General features: G+C 48.0%; 1 protein-coding gene across 1 annotated transcript in view; it reads right to left on the reverse strand.

Annotated features, from left to right (window-relative positions):
• The window catches only part of CTDSPL2 (CTD small phosphatase like 2), a 69060-nt gene that overhangs the window by 26027 nt on the left and 29945 nt on the right, over window positions 1-13088 (reverse strand). Inside the window, exon 2 of the mRNA XM_073568992.1 lies at window positions 11995-12208. Coding sequence (XP_073425093.1) covers window positions 11995-12186 — 192 coding nt within the window. The 5' untranslated portion in view covers window positions 12187-12208. The remainder of the gene's footprint in view (window positions 1-11994; window positions 12209-13088) is intronic.

Below are 13088 nucleotides of genomic sequence, written 5' to 3' on the forward strand. Positions count from 1 at the left end.
GAGAACGGCAGGACAGGGCTGCCGATTCCAAAACTCGCTTGATTGACGTAATTGCCAGTAGAAGACCACCTTCCAAGAGAGGACGGACAGTGACACGTCCTGCAGCGGTTCGAAAGGAGCTTCCTGTAAGGCCCCAAGAACCAGGTTAAGGACCCATGATCCCAATGGCCTTCTATAAGGAGGCGCCACATGGGAAACTCCCAGAATGAACGTCTTGACCTGAAGTTTGGTGGCAATTATGCGTTGGAAAAGTACTGACAAGGCCGAGATTTGGCCCTTGAGCGAGCTAAGCGCGAAGCTCGATTTTAATCCAGCTTGAAGGAATTCCTATATGGCCGGAATGAAAAAACACCAGAGGTGATTGACCATGATCCTTGCACCGCAAAAAGAAGGTTTTGCCAGGTGTGGTGATAGATGTGCATGGACACAGGCTTCCTAGCACTAATCATGGTGGAAATCACGTCGTGAGAGAACTGAGCCTGTGGTAAAAACCAGGATTCAACGGCTACGCCGTCAAAGACAGGACCCCGGAGTTCTGGTGGAAACTCGGGCCCTGCGAAAGTAGATCCATGCGATCTGGAAGTCGCCAGGAGACGTCGGCTACCAGTGGTATTAGTTCTGCATACCATGCTCGGCGCGCGGCCAATCCGGCACGACTAGGATCACTTGTACTCCCTAAGCTCTGATCTTCTTGATGACCCTTGGAAGCAAGGAAAGAGGGGGGGGGGGGGGGGGGGGAGATGTACGGGATCCGGAGCCATGGCAGAACTAGGGCGTCCGCGCCGATGGCGCATGGATCGCGCGATCGGGCAATGAACCGAGGAACCTTGTTATTTAGTTTTGAGGCCATGAGATCCACATCCGGAGTCCCTCAACAATGACAAATCTGCTGAAAGTCTTCCGGATGAAGAGACCTCTCTCCCGAGGCAATGCCTTGGCAACTGAGAAAATCTGCCGTACAGTTTTCTACTCGGCCCAATGGAGGATGTGACTCACTTCGTGCATGGCCATCCTGCTACGGATACCTTCCTGGCGGTTAATATACTCTACAGCCGTGGCGTTGTTGGATTGGATCCTGATGGGGTGATCTGCGAGGAGATGGTGGAAACTCCGTAGAGCTAATCTGATCGCTCGTATTTCCAAAATGTTGATGGGGAGACGTGACTCTCGGGTCGACAAGCGACCCTTGTGTGAGACAAAAGACCGTACCCCAGTCGAGAAGATTTGCGTCGGTGGTTACTACCAACCATTTTACTGGGAGAAAAGACTTCCCGTGATTCAGGGAGGACCTCAGTGTCCACCACCTGAGGGCTTGCCTGACCCGCAGGGACAGAAGGATCCAACGATCCAGGGATCCAAGCTAACAGCAACGCATGTTGTAAGGAACAGAGGTGGAACTATGCAAATGGAACTGCATCCATCGCTGCCACAATCTTTCTGAGAACTCCCATGCTGAAATGAATAGAGTGAAAAATCGGTGGATATAGAGTCCGCGCTGCCTGCAGTAAGGCTTGGGGCCTTTCTGGAGGGAGAATGACCAACTCGCAGGAAGTGTCCAAGATCATTCCTAAAAAGGACTTCTGCTGAGCCGGTTTTGGGAAAGACTTTTCGAAATTTATGTTCCAGCCCAGGCGAGAAAGTGTATTACTGTTATGTCCACGAATTCCTCGCAGGCTGGAAGGGACGCCCTTGATGAGCAGGTCGTCCAGATACGGTAACACCGCCACTCCCCGCGAGTGGAGAATGGCCATGACAGCCGCCATGACCTTAGTAAAGACCCTGGGGACGTAAGCGAGTCCGACGGGCAAGGCAACGAACTGGAAGCGTTGCTCGTGAATTGCAAAAAACGCAGGAACTGCTGGTGAGGCGGGCAGATCCGGAATGTGAAAGTAAGCATCCTTGAAGTCGATGGATGCTAGGAATTTTTCCTTTTTCCATGGAAGTGACAACTGACCGGAGGGATTCCATTCGGAGTCATCGTACTATGACAAACTGATTTAACAGTTTGGGATCCAGAATGAGTCAGATCGTCCCGTCCACTTTGGGAACCACAAAAAGGTTTGAATAAAAATCCATGAACCTCTCGTGATGAGGGCCCAGAACGATGACTCCGTCCCTTATCAGTGCCTGAACAGCACGAAGGAAGGCTCTTGTCTTTTCCTTGGGGGATAGGAAAGGAACAAAAAAAAAACGAGTTGGAGGGGAGAAAATTCTATCTTGTATCCGGAGTACACCAGCTACCTGACCCACTTGTCGTGGGCAACTGTGAGGTAAGTGTGGCTGAAGGAAAGTAGGCGGCCGCCAACTTTGTCGGTGTCTACCGGAAACCGCAACAAGTCATTGGGTAGATCTATGAAATCTGGCTCCCCTAAATCCAGAAGCCCTAGACCTGGGTTTCCAAGAGCGGATAGGTCTATATGAGACTTGGGAGCCTCTGTCTCTTTGCGGGGACCGACCTGATCTGGAAGAGAAGGTAGAGGAGGACCAACCGGAATTGTTGCGAGAAGATCGAAGATGCATCTGCTGTTGGTTGCGAAACGGCCGAACAGCCCTTGTGTTGAAGGAATTTACTTTTCCCTCCGGTAGTATCAGAAAAGAGCTGGTCCAGTTTCTCTCCAAAAAGACGACCCGTTTGAAAGGGGAGAAAAGACAATGCTCTTTTAGATGTGGCATCCGCCTGCCAGCCGTGGAGCCATAGGGCTCCTGTAATGGAGGTCGCATAAGGGTACGTGCACACGCTGCGGAATCCGCTGCGGATTAATCCGCACGGATTTTGCAAAAACCGCAGATAATCCGCAGGTCAAAAGACCTGCGGATTATCTGCGGTTTTGCCTGCGGTTTGGTCCTGCGGATTCACTATCTCCACAATGGTGGAGATAGGAACCCGCAGCGGTTTCCGCAGAAAGAATTGACATGCAATTCTTTCTGCGGATTCAAAACCGCAGCAAATCCGCGAGGATTTTTCCGCAGCGACGGCACAGCGTTTTTTGTTTTCCATTCAATAGAATGGTACTGTACACCGCAGCTAAAACTGCAGCGGGTCCGCAGAACCGCTGCGGAAACGCAGCGGAATCCGCAGCGTGTGCACACAGCCTTAGTGGCAGTTTGAGCCGCGCAGTTGGCGGCATCACCAGAAGCGTCTACTACAAAGTCTGCTGCATGAATTATCTGCCTGGCAACAGTGGTCGCCTCCGGAGGAAGAATGGTGCCCTGGAGGGAAGTAATTAAGGCTTCTGCCCAAGCGGCCATTGCCTTAGAGACCCAAATTGCCGCGAAAGAAGGCAAGATAGTCAATTTGACGATCGGAGGGGTTTCTGACTGAGGAACCCTCAGAAACAGATAGGAGCGTTTTAGAAGCAAGACGCGATACAGGAGGGTCCACCGGAGGGGACTGTAACCAAGCCTTCATTAGGTCTGTATCAGTAGGGTATTTAGTGTGAGTAGACTGTTGCCCTGAGAACCATTTATGTGGCCGGTCCCTATGTTTCTGGATGGCTGGTAAACAACCTACGCACACGCTTGGTTTTTGTTAAATGAGATAGCGTGTGCTGGAGCGGGAATATTTTCCTCATCCAACTTAAGAATCCTGTTGACGGAATCTATAAGTGAATCAAGCGACTCCTGATCAGATGTGGGATTCTGAGGGGCTGACGAGTCAGATTCAAATTCAGAGTCGTGCTCGCGGTGAAACTCAGAAAAAGGCGAGCGAGAGACAGGAGGCGCCGATGCTGAGGCGCGAACGTGACTGGACGCGTCATGGGTCAGCTTTCCAGAGACCTGACCATCCCTTGAACGAGGATGGCCCCTGCTGGTGGTTCTGACTTAGAGTCCTCACGGAGGGAGAATATAGCCTGGGTCAGAGACTTCCCCGACCGTGAGAGGGACGCGGCCCCCTCAGGGGTACTAAGCGCAGGAGGCCCGTCAGCAGCGCGGCAAGGCGTTGGAGTGCAGGTTGGGGCGCAGGCCGAGTCACAGTCCGTGTATAACGGATTAGTCTGTCCACTGGGTAATGCAGACTTGCAAATGGTACATACGGTAAAAACGCAGTGTGCTTAATAATCGCCTGTTTAGCCTCCTTAGATTGAGGCATAGTGCTCCTGAAAGGGTTAACGGCAGTCTGCCTGCAGCTGCAGAGAATGTGTCGGGAAGGGGTTAAAGGGGTTGTCTGGGCTTTTCACATAATCTCAGTGCATATCTGGGCTGCAGAATGCTGACAATAAGTAATTTACCTTCTGTGGCCAGATTGAAGCGTTTGCTAGATATCAGCTCTTGCTTGTAAGAAAAACGTCCGGGGGGGGGGGGGGGGGGGGGGGGGGGGTGTTCTGGCATTGAAATGAGAACTGGTCGTTTCCTCCTACTCTACTAAAAACATGCCGTCTGTAGCAACAACCCCACCCCCCATAGCTACAGGCCCTCCCCGACCACATGAACAAGCCCTCCTCACACAGTAACAAATCCTCCCCCTCTAGCAGCCTCAGTGCAGAGACCAGGACCACCCAGCTGCTCCTCCCCCAGACACACGCTGAACAGTGATCTATGGAAAGTGAAACTAGTGAGGAGGAAACGACCAGTTCTTATTTCAATGCCAGAACACACCCCCCCCGGACGTTTTCTTACAAGCAAGAGATGATATCTAGCAAACCCTGCAAACTGAAGGCAGATGCAGCTTACCCACGGTCCTGTACTGTGTACCCCCGGGAGGAATAGCAGTGGTCCTGTGGTGTCACCCGGTATCCGGCTGTCCAGAGCAGGCCTAGCGCTCCTGAAAGGGTTAACGGCTGCTGATGGAAAAGGACATGGCCCCCGAGATTAGATCTGCGCGTCTTGTAAGAGGTGAGAGGCGCCAAGAGGAGGAGGTGGCGACATTAGCGCAGGCGGCGCTAGTCAAATTGTGGGCTAGTAGGCCGGAAAAGCCAGGGACTACATTTTTGGCCTACCCGTGGTAGGTGTCGGGGGCGGGGAGAGGGCGGCGCTAGTGGGCGGCGCCAAATTGCAGCCTAGCAGGCCGGAAAAGCCGGGGGCTAAATTTCTGGCATACCCGAGCGCAGAGAGAGGGAGGGGGGCCGCCGGTGCACCGCCGCTGACGCAAAGTCAGCGCTTCTCCTGGGGGCAAGGACCCGACCCCATACCTTGGCTCCTGAGCTCAGGCAAGTCGCGCTCCGCTTTCTTCCAGCTGCAGGGTCTTATCCTACGGGCGATGCAGCAAAGCTGGAGGAGGTCTCAAAGGGGTACTGCTCAATCGATCCACTCTGTGGTAGGGGGATGGAGAGCTGTGGGGCTGATTCAGGGCATCGGAAGGCGCTGCTCAAGTCCTTCTCCATGCTCTCCTGTGCTTCGTTCCTTTTGCGCTAGCCCTCGTATCCGTGGAGTACCGTAAGGGAACCATCGTCAGAGGAATCAGCCCCATTCGTCGCAGGAAAGTGTACGTGAAGGGTTACTCCACGTGCTTGCCTGTTGTTGGTTCGGGGGAGAGCGGGCCGTAGAAAGGAACCGCCGCCCCCTTCACTCCGTTTATTAAAAAATAAAAATTAACAGAAAATTGAAAAATAAAATAAAAACGGTGGGGTCTGAAACCAGACCCAAGTGCCTCCTACAGACACTAAGCAAAGAACTACTGGAGAAATCCCAGCCAGCGAGAGGGTGTATACTGCAGGGGAGGAGCTAACTTTTTTTCTGGTTTACTTAAGTGTCCTCCTAGTGGCAGCAGCATAACACCCACTGTCTCTGTGTCCCCCAATGAGGCGTAGGAGAAAGTTATTGTGCAATTCGTCCTGAGTACGCTGATACCCCATATGTGGGGGTAAACCACTATTTGGGCGCATGGCAGAGCTCAGAAGGGAAGCAGCGCCATTTGACTTTTTTGCTGGAATTGAGATCGGACCCCATGTCGCATTTGGAAAGCCCCTGATGTGCCAAAACAGTGGAAACCCCCTAATTCTAACTCCAACCCTAACCCCAACACACCCCTAACCCTAATCCTAGCCCTAATGGGAAAATGGAAAAACATTTTTTTTTAATTTTATTATTTTTCCCTAACTAAGGGGGTGATAAAGGGGGGTTTGATTTGCTATTTATAGCGGGTTTTTATGTTCGGCAGAGGTGGCACGCTAAAAGACGCTTTTTATTGTAAAAATAGTTTTTGCATCACCACATTTTGAGAGCTATAATTTTTCTGTATTTTGATCCACCGAGTCATGTGAGGTCTTATTTTTTGCGGGACGAGTTGAAGTTTTTATTGGTACCATTTTCGGGCACGTGACATTTTTTGATCGCTTTTTATTCCGATTTTTGGGACGCAGAATGAACAAAAACCAGCATTTCATGAATTTCTTTTTGGGGGGGCGTTTACACCGTTCTGCGTGAGGTAAAATTGATAAGGCGGTTTTATTCTTCGGGTCAGTGCGATTACAGTGATACCTCATTTGTCTTTTTTTTAAGTTTTGGTGCTTTTATTCAATGACAACTATTTTATATAAAAAATAATTGTTTTTGCATCGCTATATTCTGCGAGCTATAACTTTTACTTTTTCGCTGATGACGCTGTGTGGCGGCTCATTTTTTGCGGGACAAGATGACGTTTTCAGGGGTACCATGGTTATTTATATTCGTGTTTTTGATCGCGCGTTATTGCACTTTTTGTTCGGCGGTATGATGATAAAGAATTGTTTTTTGCGTCGCTTTTTTTTTTCCTAAGGGGTTGAATAGTGGGACAGTTTTATAGGGCGGGTCGTTACGGACGTGGCAATACTAAATGTGTACTTTTATTGTTTTGGGGTTTTTTTATTTCCAAAAAAATGAGTTTATTGGGAATTATTTTTTTTTGTAATTTATCGATTTTTTTATAAATTATTTTTACACTTTTTTTTTTTTCTTTAAACTTTATTACATTGTCCCGGGGGGAGAACATCACTATAAGATGTCAGATCGCCGATCTGCCAGTTTAGACAGCACTCTGTCAGATCGGCGATCTGACAGGCGCTGCACAAGGCTTCCTCATGCCTGCAGGGAGGAGGACCCTCAGAGCGACGCAGCACATCGCGTCGTTCCGGGGGTCGCAGGGAAGGTGCCCCCTACCCGCGTGCTTCTCTCCCATGCCCGCGGTACACTGCGATCATGTTTTATCTCAGCATGCCAGGGGTTAATGTGTCGGTGGAGGTCCATGACCGCCCCTGACACATAGTGCCGGATGTCAGCTGTGATAATCAGCTGACACCCAGCCGCGCCCCCCCCCCCCCCCCCCCGGGGGCGCCGCTGATCGCTATGTCGTACTATTCCGTCCTTGGGAATTAAGTCCCAGGGCACATGGATGGGATAGTACGTCATATGGCAGAAAGTGGTTAAAGGGAACCTTTCAGCAAGATTGTGCACAGTAACCTACACACAGTGTCAGGTCGGCACAGTTATACAGATTAAAATGATACTTTGGGTGATGAAATCTATCTTGTGGTTAATATTTATTTTCAGTTTTGAGTTAATGATATGCTCGTGCTCCGGGCAAGCTATGGGCTTCATGTGGTGTTGTACTAAGGTATTCACCAGTATGGCTTCTGACACGTTACTGATCCCTCACTGACCTGCTCCCTAGATTCCATAATGAATATTATATATCTAGCTTGGGGGGGGGGGGGGACCTTCTGCAGGCAGGCGGTGGCACCTGCACTGCATCATAATCACATATGTAATGTGCATATACTTAATTTGTTGATGTAATCCTGAAATTCATTTAAAAAAAAAGAATATCTGTTTGAAAATAGCACCGCCCGCGCAGATGGCACCGCCTGCACAGTGCCAGCTATCAAATCACTGATAGCTGCTACTGAGCAGGCGTGGCAGGTGCCATTTTGAAACAGTTTTTTTTTTTAAATGAATATCAGGATGACATCAAACAAAAGAACTATATGCACATTACATATGCGATTATGCTGCAGTGCAGGTGCCACTGCCTGCAGAAAGTTTTTTTTTTTCAAGCTATGGATATAATATTCATTATGTAAACTAGGATCAGTGACCTATCAGAAGCTAGATGTGGTGACCAGATGACTAATCAGAGCACCACATGAAGAACGCCCCGAAGCACGAGCATATCATTAAAGGGAATCTGTCACCGGAAATTTGCGGGCTATGTAAATGCCCTGTGTCCGGTACGATGGGCGGTGTTTCTTCTTCTTTTCTCCACCCCATCCGTGGCCGCCGTCCGCGATATTTTCCGGAATTAGTTCTCCATATTTTGCGCATGCGCAAAGCAATCCTGCCTCTCGCACGCGCAGTATGCTTTGCCCAACTGCGGGCAAAGCCGAAAATCATTACTGCGCATGCGTCGGTGTACTATGTCCCGGAACACAGCAAAATACTTCCAGGACAGTGTACCGGCGCATGCGGAGTAATGATTTTCGGCTTTGCCCGCAGTTGGGCAAAGCATACTGTGCGTGCGCGAGGCAAGATTGCTTTGCGCACGCGCGAAATATGGAGAACTACTCTAGCTCCGGAAAATATCGCGGACAGTGGTCACGGATGGGATGGAGAAAAGAAGAAACACCGCCCATCGGACCGGACACAGGGCATTTACATAGCCCGCAAATTTCCGATGCAAGATTCCCTTTAACTCCAAACTAAAAATAAAGATTAACCCCTTCGCACCCGAGCCTGTTTTTGCCTTCGTGACCGGGCCAATTTTTTCAATTCTGACCAGTGTCACTTTATGAGGTCATAACTCTAGAACGCTTCAACGGATCCTACTGATTCTGACATTGTTTTCTCATGACATATTGTACTTCATGATGGTGGTAAAAAATTTTAGATGTGATCTGCACTTATTTGTTAAAAAAATCAAAATTTGGCAAAAATTTAGAAAATTTTGCAATTTTCAAACTTTTAATTTTTATGCCCTTAAATCAGAGTGATATCGCACAAAATAGTTAATAAATAACATTTCCCACATGTCTACTTTACATCTGCACAATTTTGGAAACATAATTTTTTTTTTTTAGGAAGTTATAAGGGTTAAAAGTTGACCAGCAATTTCTCATTTTTACAACAAAATTTGCAACACCATTTTTTTTAGGGACCACCTCACATTTGAAGTGAGTTTGGGGGGTCAATATGACAGAAAATACCCAAAATTGACACCATTCTAAAAACTGCACCTCTCAATGTACTCAAAACCACATTCAAGAAGTTTATTAACCCTTCAGGTGCTTCACATGAATGAATGGAATATGGAAGGAAAAAATAAACATTTAACTTTTTTTCACAAACATTTTACTTCAAAACCATTTTTTTTTATTTTCACAAGTGTAAAAAGAGAAAATAAACCACTAAATTTTTTGTGCAATTTCTCCCGAATACGCCAATACCCCGTATGTGGGGCTAAACCACTGTTTGAGCACACGGCAGAGCTCAGAACGGAAGGAGTGCCGTTTGACTTTTCCAATGCAGAATTGGCTGGAATTGAGATCGGATGCCATGTCGCATTTGGAGAGCCCCTGATGTACCTAAACAGTGGAAACCCCCCACAAGTGACCCCATTTTGGAAATTAGACCCCCCCAGGGACTTATCTAGATGTGTGGTGAGCACTTTGAACCCCCAAGTGTTTCACTAAAGATTATAATGTAGAGCCGTGAAAATAAAAAATCATTTTTTTTTCCACAAAAATGATCTTTTAGCCCCCAATTTTTATTTTCACAAGGGTAACAGGAGAAATTGGACCCTAAGAGTTGTTGTCCAATTTGTCTTGAGTACGCTGGTACGCCATATGTTGGAGAAAACTACTGTTTGGGCACACGGTGGGGCTCGGAAGGGAAGTAGTGACGTTCTGAAATGCAGACTTTGATGGAATGGTCTGCGGGTGTCATGTCGCGTTTGCAGAGCCCCTGATGTACCTAAACAGTGGCAACCCCCCACAAGTGACCCCATTTTGGAAACTAGACCCCCCAAGGAACTTATCTAGATGTGTGGTGAGCACTTTGAACCCCCAAGTGTTTCACTAAAGTTTATAATGTAGAGGCGTGAAAATAAAAAAATCATTTTTTTTTTCCACAAAAATGATCTTTTAGCCCCCAATTTTTATTTTCACAAGGGTAACGGGAGAAATTGGACCCTAAGAGTTGTTGTCCAATTTGTCCTGAGTCCGCTGGTACCCCATATGTGGGAGAAAACTACTGTTTGGGCACACGGTGGGGCTCGGAAGGGAAGTAGTGACGTTCTGAAATGCAGACTTTGATGGAATGGTCTGCGGACGTCATATTGCATTTACAGAGCCCCTGATGTACCTAAACAGTGGAAACCCCCAATTCTAATTCCAACCCTAACCCCAACACACCCCTAACCCTAATCTCAGCCCTAACCATAACCCTAACCACAAACCTAACACCAACACACCCATAACCTTAATCCCAGCCCTAGCCCTAACCCTAGCCCTAACCCTAACCCTAGTCCTAGCCTTAACCCTAGCCCTAACCCTAAAGGCCCCGTCTCACTAAGCAATCTCGGTAGCGAGATCGCTGCTGAGTCACAACTTTTGTGACGTAACAGCGATCTCACCAGCGAGATCGCTATGTGTGACAGCGATCAGCGAGCGGCCCCCCCTGCCGGTATCGCTGATCGCTGGAAGAAATCTCTGGACATTTCTTTGGTCGCTGGTCTCCCGCTGGCCAGCACGCATCGCTGTGTGTGACAGGCGGGAGACCAGCGATCAGGTGTAAAAAAAAAAAAAATAAAAAAAAATAAAAAATATAGTTATTCTCACCTTCTGATGTCCCGTTCAGCCATCCCGCCTCTCTCCACGCTCCGGTCCCAGTGATCCTTTGTTAGACTGCAAGACTTTGTTATCCCGCGAGACTGTGACATCTCGCGGTCATTCGTGCAAAGAATCACTAGGACCGGAGCGTGGAGAGAGGCAGGATCGCTGAACGGGACGTCGGAAGGTGAGAATAACTATATTTTTTATTTTGATTCTATTTTTTACAGGATGGCCAGCGATGCCGGGCGCTCGGCATCGCTGTGCTGATCGCTGGTGAAGCTGTCTGTGTGACAGCTCACCAGCGATCACATAGCGACTTACTAGCGATCCTGACACCTTGATATCGGTGTCGGGATCGCTGGTAAGTCGCTTAGTGTGACGGGGCCTTAACCCTAGCCCCTGCATTTATTTTTTTTTTACTTTTTTTTTATTTTTGTCACAAGATCGCTGCACTGCGATCTGACTCATAGTAACGCCACTTCACCTCTGATCATCTGTCAGTGTGAGATCAGAGGAGAAGCAGCGTTACTATGTGACAAGATCGCTGCCTGGCACATAATAACGCGACTTCTCCTCTGATCTCACAATGACAGATGATCAGAGGTGAAGCAGCGTTACTGTGTGACAAGATCGCTGCCTGGCACAGCTGTGCCAGGCAGCGATCTAGTCACACAATAACGCTGCTTCACCTCTGATCAGCTGTCAGTGAGATCAGAGGGAGAAGCCGCGTTACAATGAAGGAGAACGCCGGGAAACAAGCAGCTTTCCCAGCGATCGCTCCCATTGGCTGCTGTGACGCTGACGTCATCGGGACCTGAACCAATCAGGTCTCGATGACGTCGGGGGTCCCAGCATGCATTGCGCACCGGGATCCCCGCGTTGGAAGGTATGTGGGGGTCCCGGGGGGCACAAAACCGCCGACAGTAGATAAACGTCGGCGCTGCACAAAGCCCAGCAAGCGCCAACGTTTATCTACTGTGGGCGGTCGTGAAGAGGTTAAACAACAACCACAAGATGGATTTAATCAACCAAGGTATTATTTTAATCAGTATAATGGCACCGACCTGACACTGTGTGTAGGTTATTGTGCAAAATCCTGCTGACAGGTTCCTTTTAAGTGGTTAAAATGAGTATTGTTAGTAAAGCCTTATGGCATATCCACTAGACATAAGCCACCATCGCACCGTTACAATCTTTACATTTTTCTAAGACTCCTCAAACAAGCTGCCCATACTCACACAGGCCCCAGACTTACCTTTGTTGCGCTGCCTTTGATGAAATTTTTGATGGTGGACAGCAGACCAGTGTCTGGTTTAGACACCTTTTCTGCAAGAGGTGAGCTCTCCTCCTCCTCCTCTTCTTCTGAGTGCTTCCTCTTAGTACGTGCAGTGCGCCCGGCAGGACCGTGACTGCTGCGCGGAGACCCCTTCCGCGTCCTTAGCCTCATCTTTATGATTGCCACATAAAAGCTACAAAGAATAAAGAAAAATAAAAAATTAAGGCAACAGAAAGGTCACACACATCTTTGATTTACATTACTAAATAATAACAAGAGGTAGGTGCCCTCAACTGTGCATAAGCCTACTGCAGAAGAAAATTGCATAATTGTCAATAGCAACTGGATACGTCTTTCTTTCATGTATTAATTCTGTCACAGGTAACTGGAAAAAGCCATGAGCCAGTGGAAAACACCACAGTCCTACTTCACACCCTCCCAGCGCACATCACCAATTAGCAGCATTTATGGTTATCCTCAATATGTCCCCCGGCATCTCTAGTGCATGTTCTTGGGACAGTTGGAGGACAGCTAATATGACCACCCAAACCAGACATTGCTTTTGAATTATATTTGAAGAGAAAAAAACTAATGAAAAACAACTGGAAGACCATGATGGTACCCCCTAGAAAAGATTGAAAATAATTTGATCATAGGGACAAGTTAAACTAAAGTGTGTCCAGTAATTAGCGTCACAGGTGTCTTCTTGTAATCTGTCAGTCTGCCTATTTAGAGGGTGAAAAGTAGTCACTGTGCTGTTTGGAATCATGGTGTGTGCCACACTGAACATGGAAAAAAGAAAGGAAAGAGGATTGTTGTCTCAGGAAATAAGAAAGAAAATTATATACAAACAAGGTAAAAGCTATAAGATTATCTCCAAACAACTTGATATTATTGTTACTACAGCTGCTCATATTATTCAGAAGTTTAAGGTTTATGGGACTGTAGCCAACCTCCCTGGACGTGGCCGCAGGAGGAAAATTGATGATAAATTGAAGAGATGCATAATGCGAATGGTAACCAAAGACCCCAGAACAATATCCAGAGATTAGAGGTGAACTCCAAGGTCAAGG

This window comes from Dendrobates tinctorius, unplaced genomic scaffold (assembly GCF_039654945.1).
Source record: "Dendrobates tinctorius isolate UK_male_01 unplaced genomic scaffold, ASM3965494v1 ptg000022l, whole genome shotgun sequence".
NCBI classification, from domain to species: Eukaryota; Metazoa; Chordata; class Amphibia; order Anura; family Dendrobatidae; genus Dendrobates; species Dendrobates tinctorius.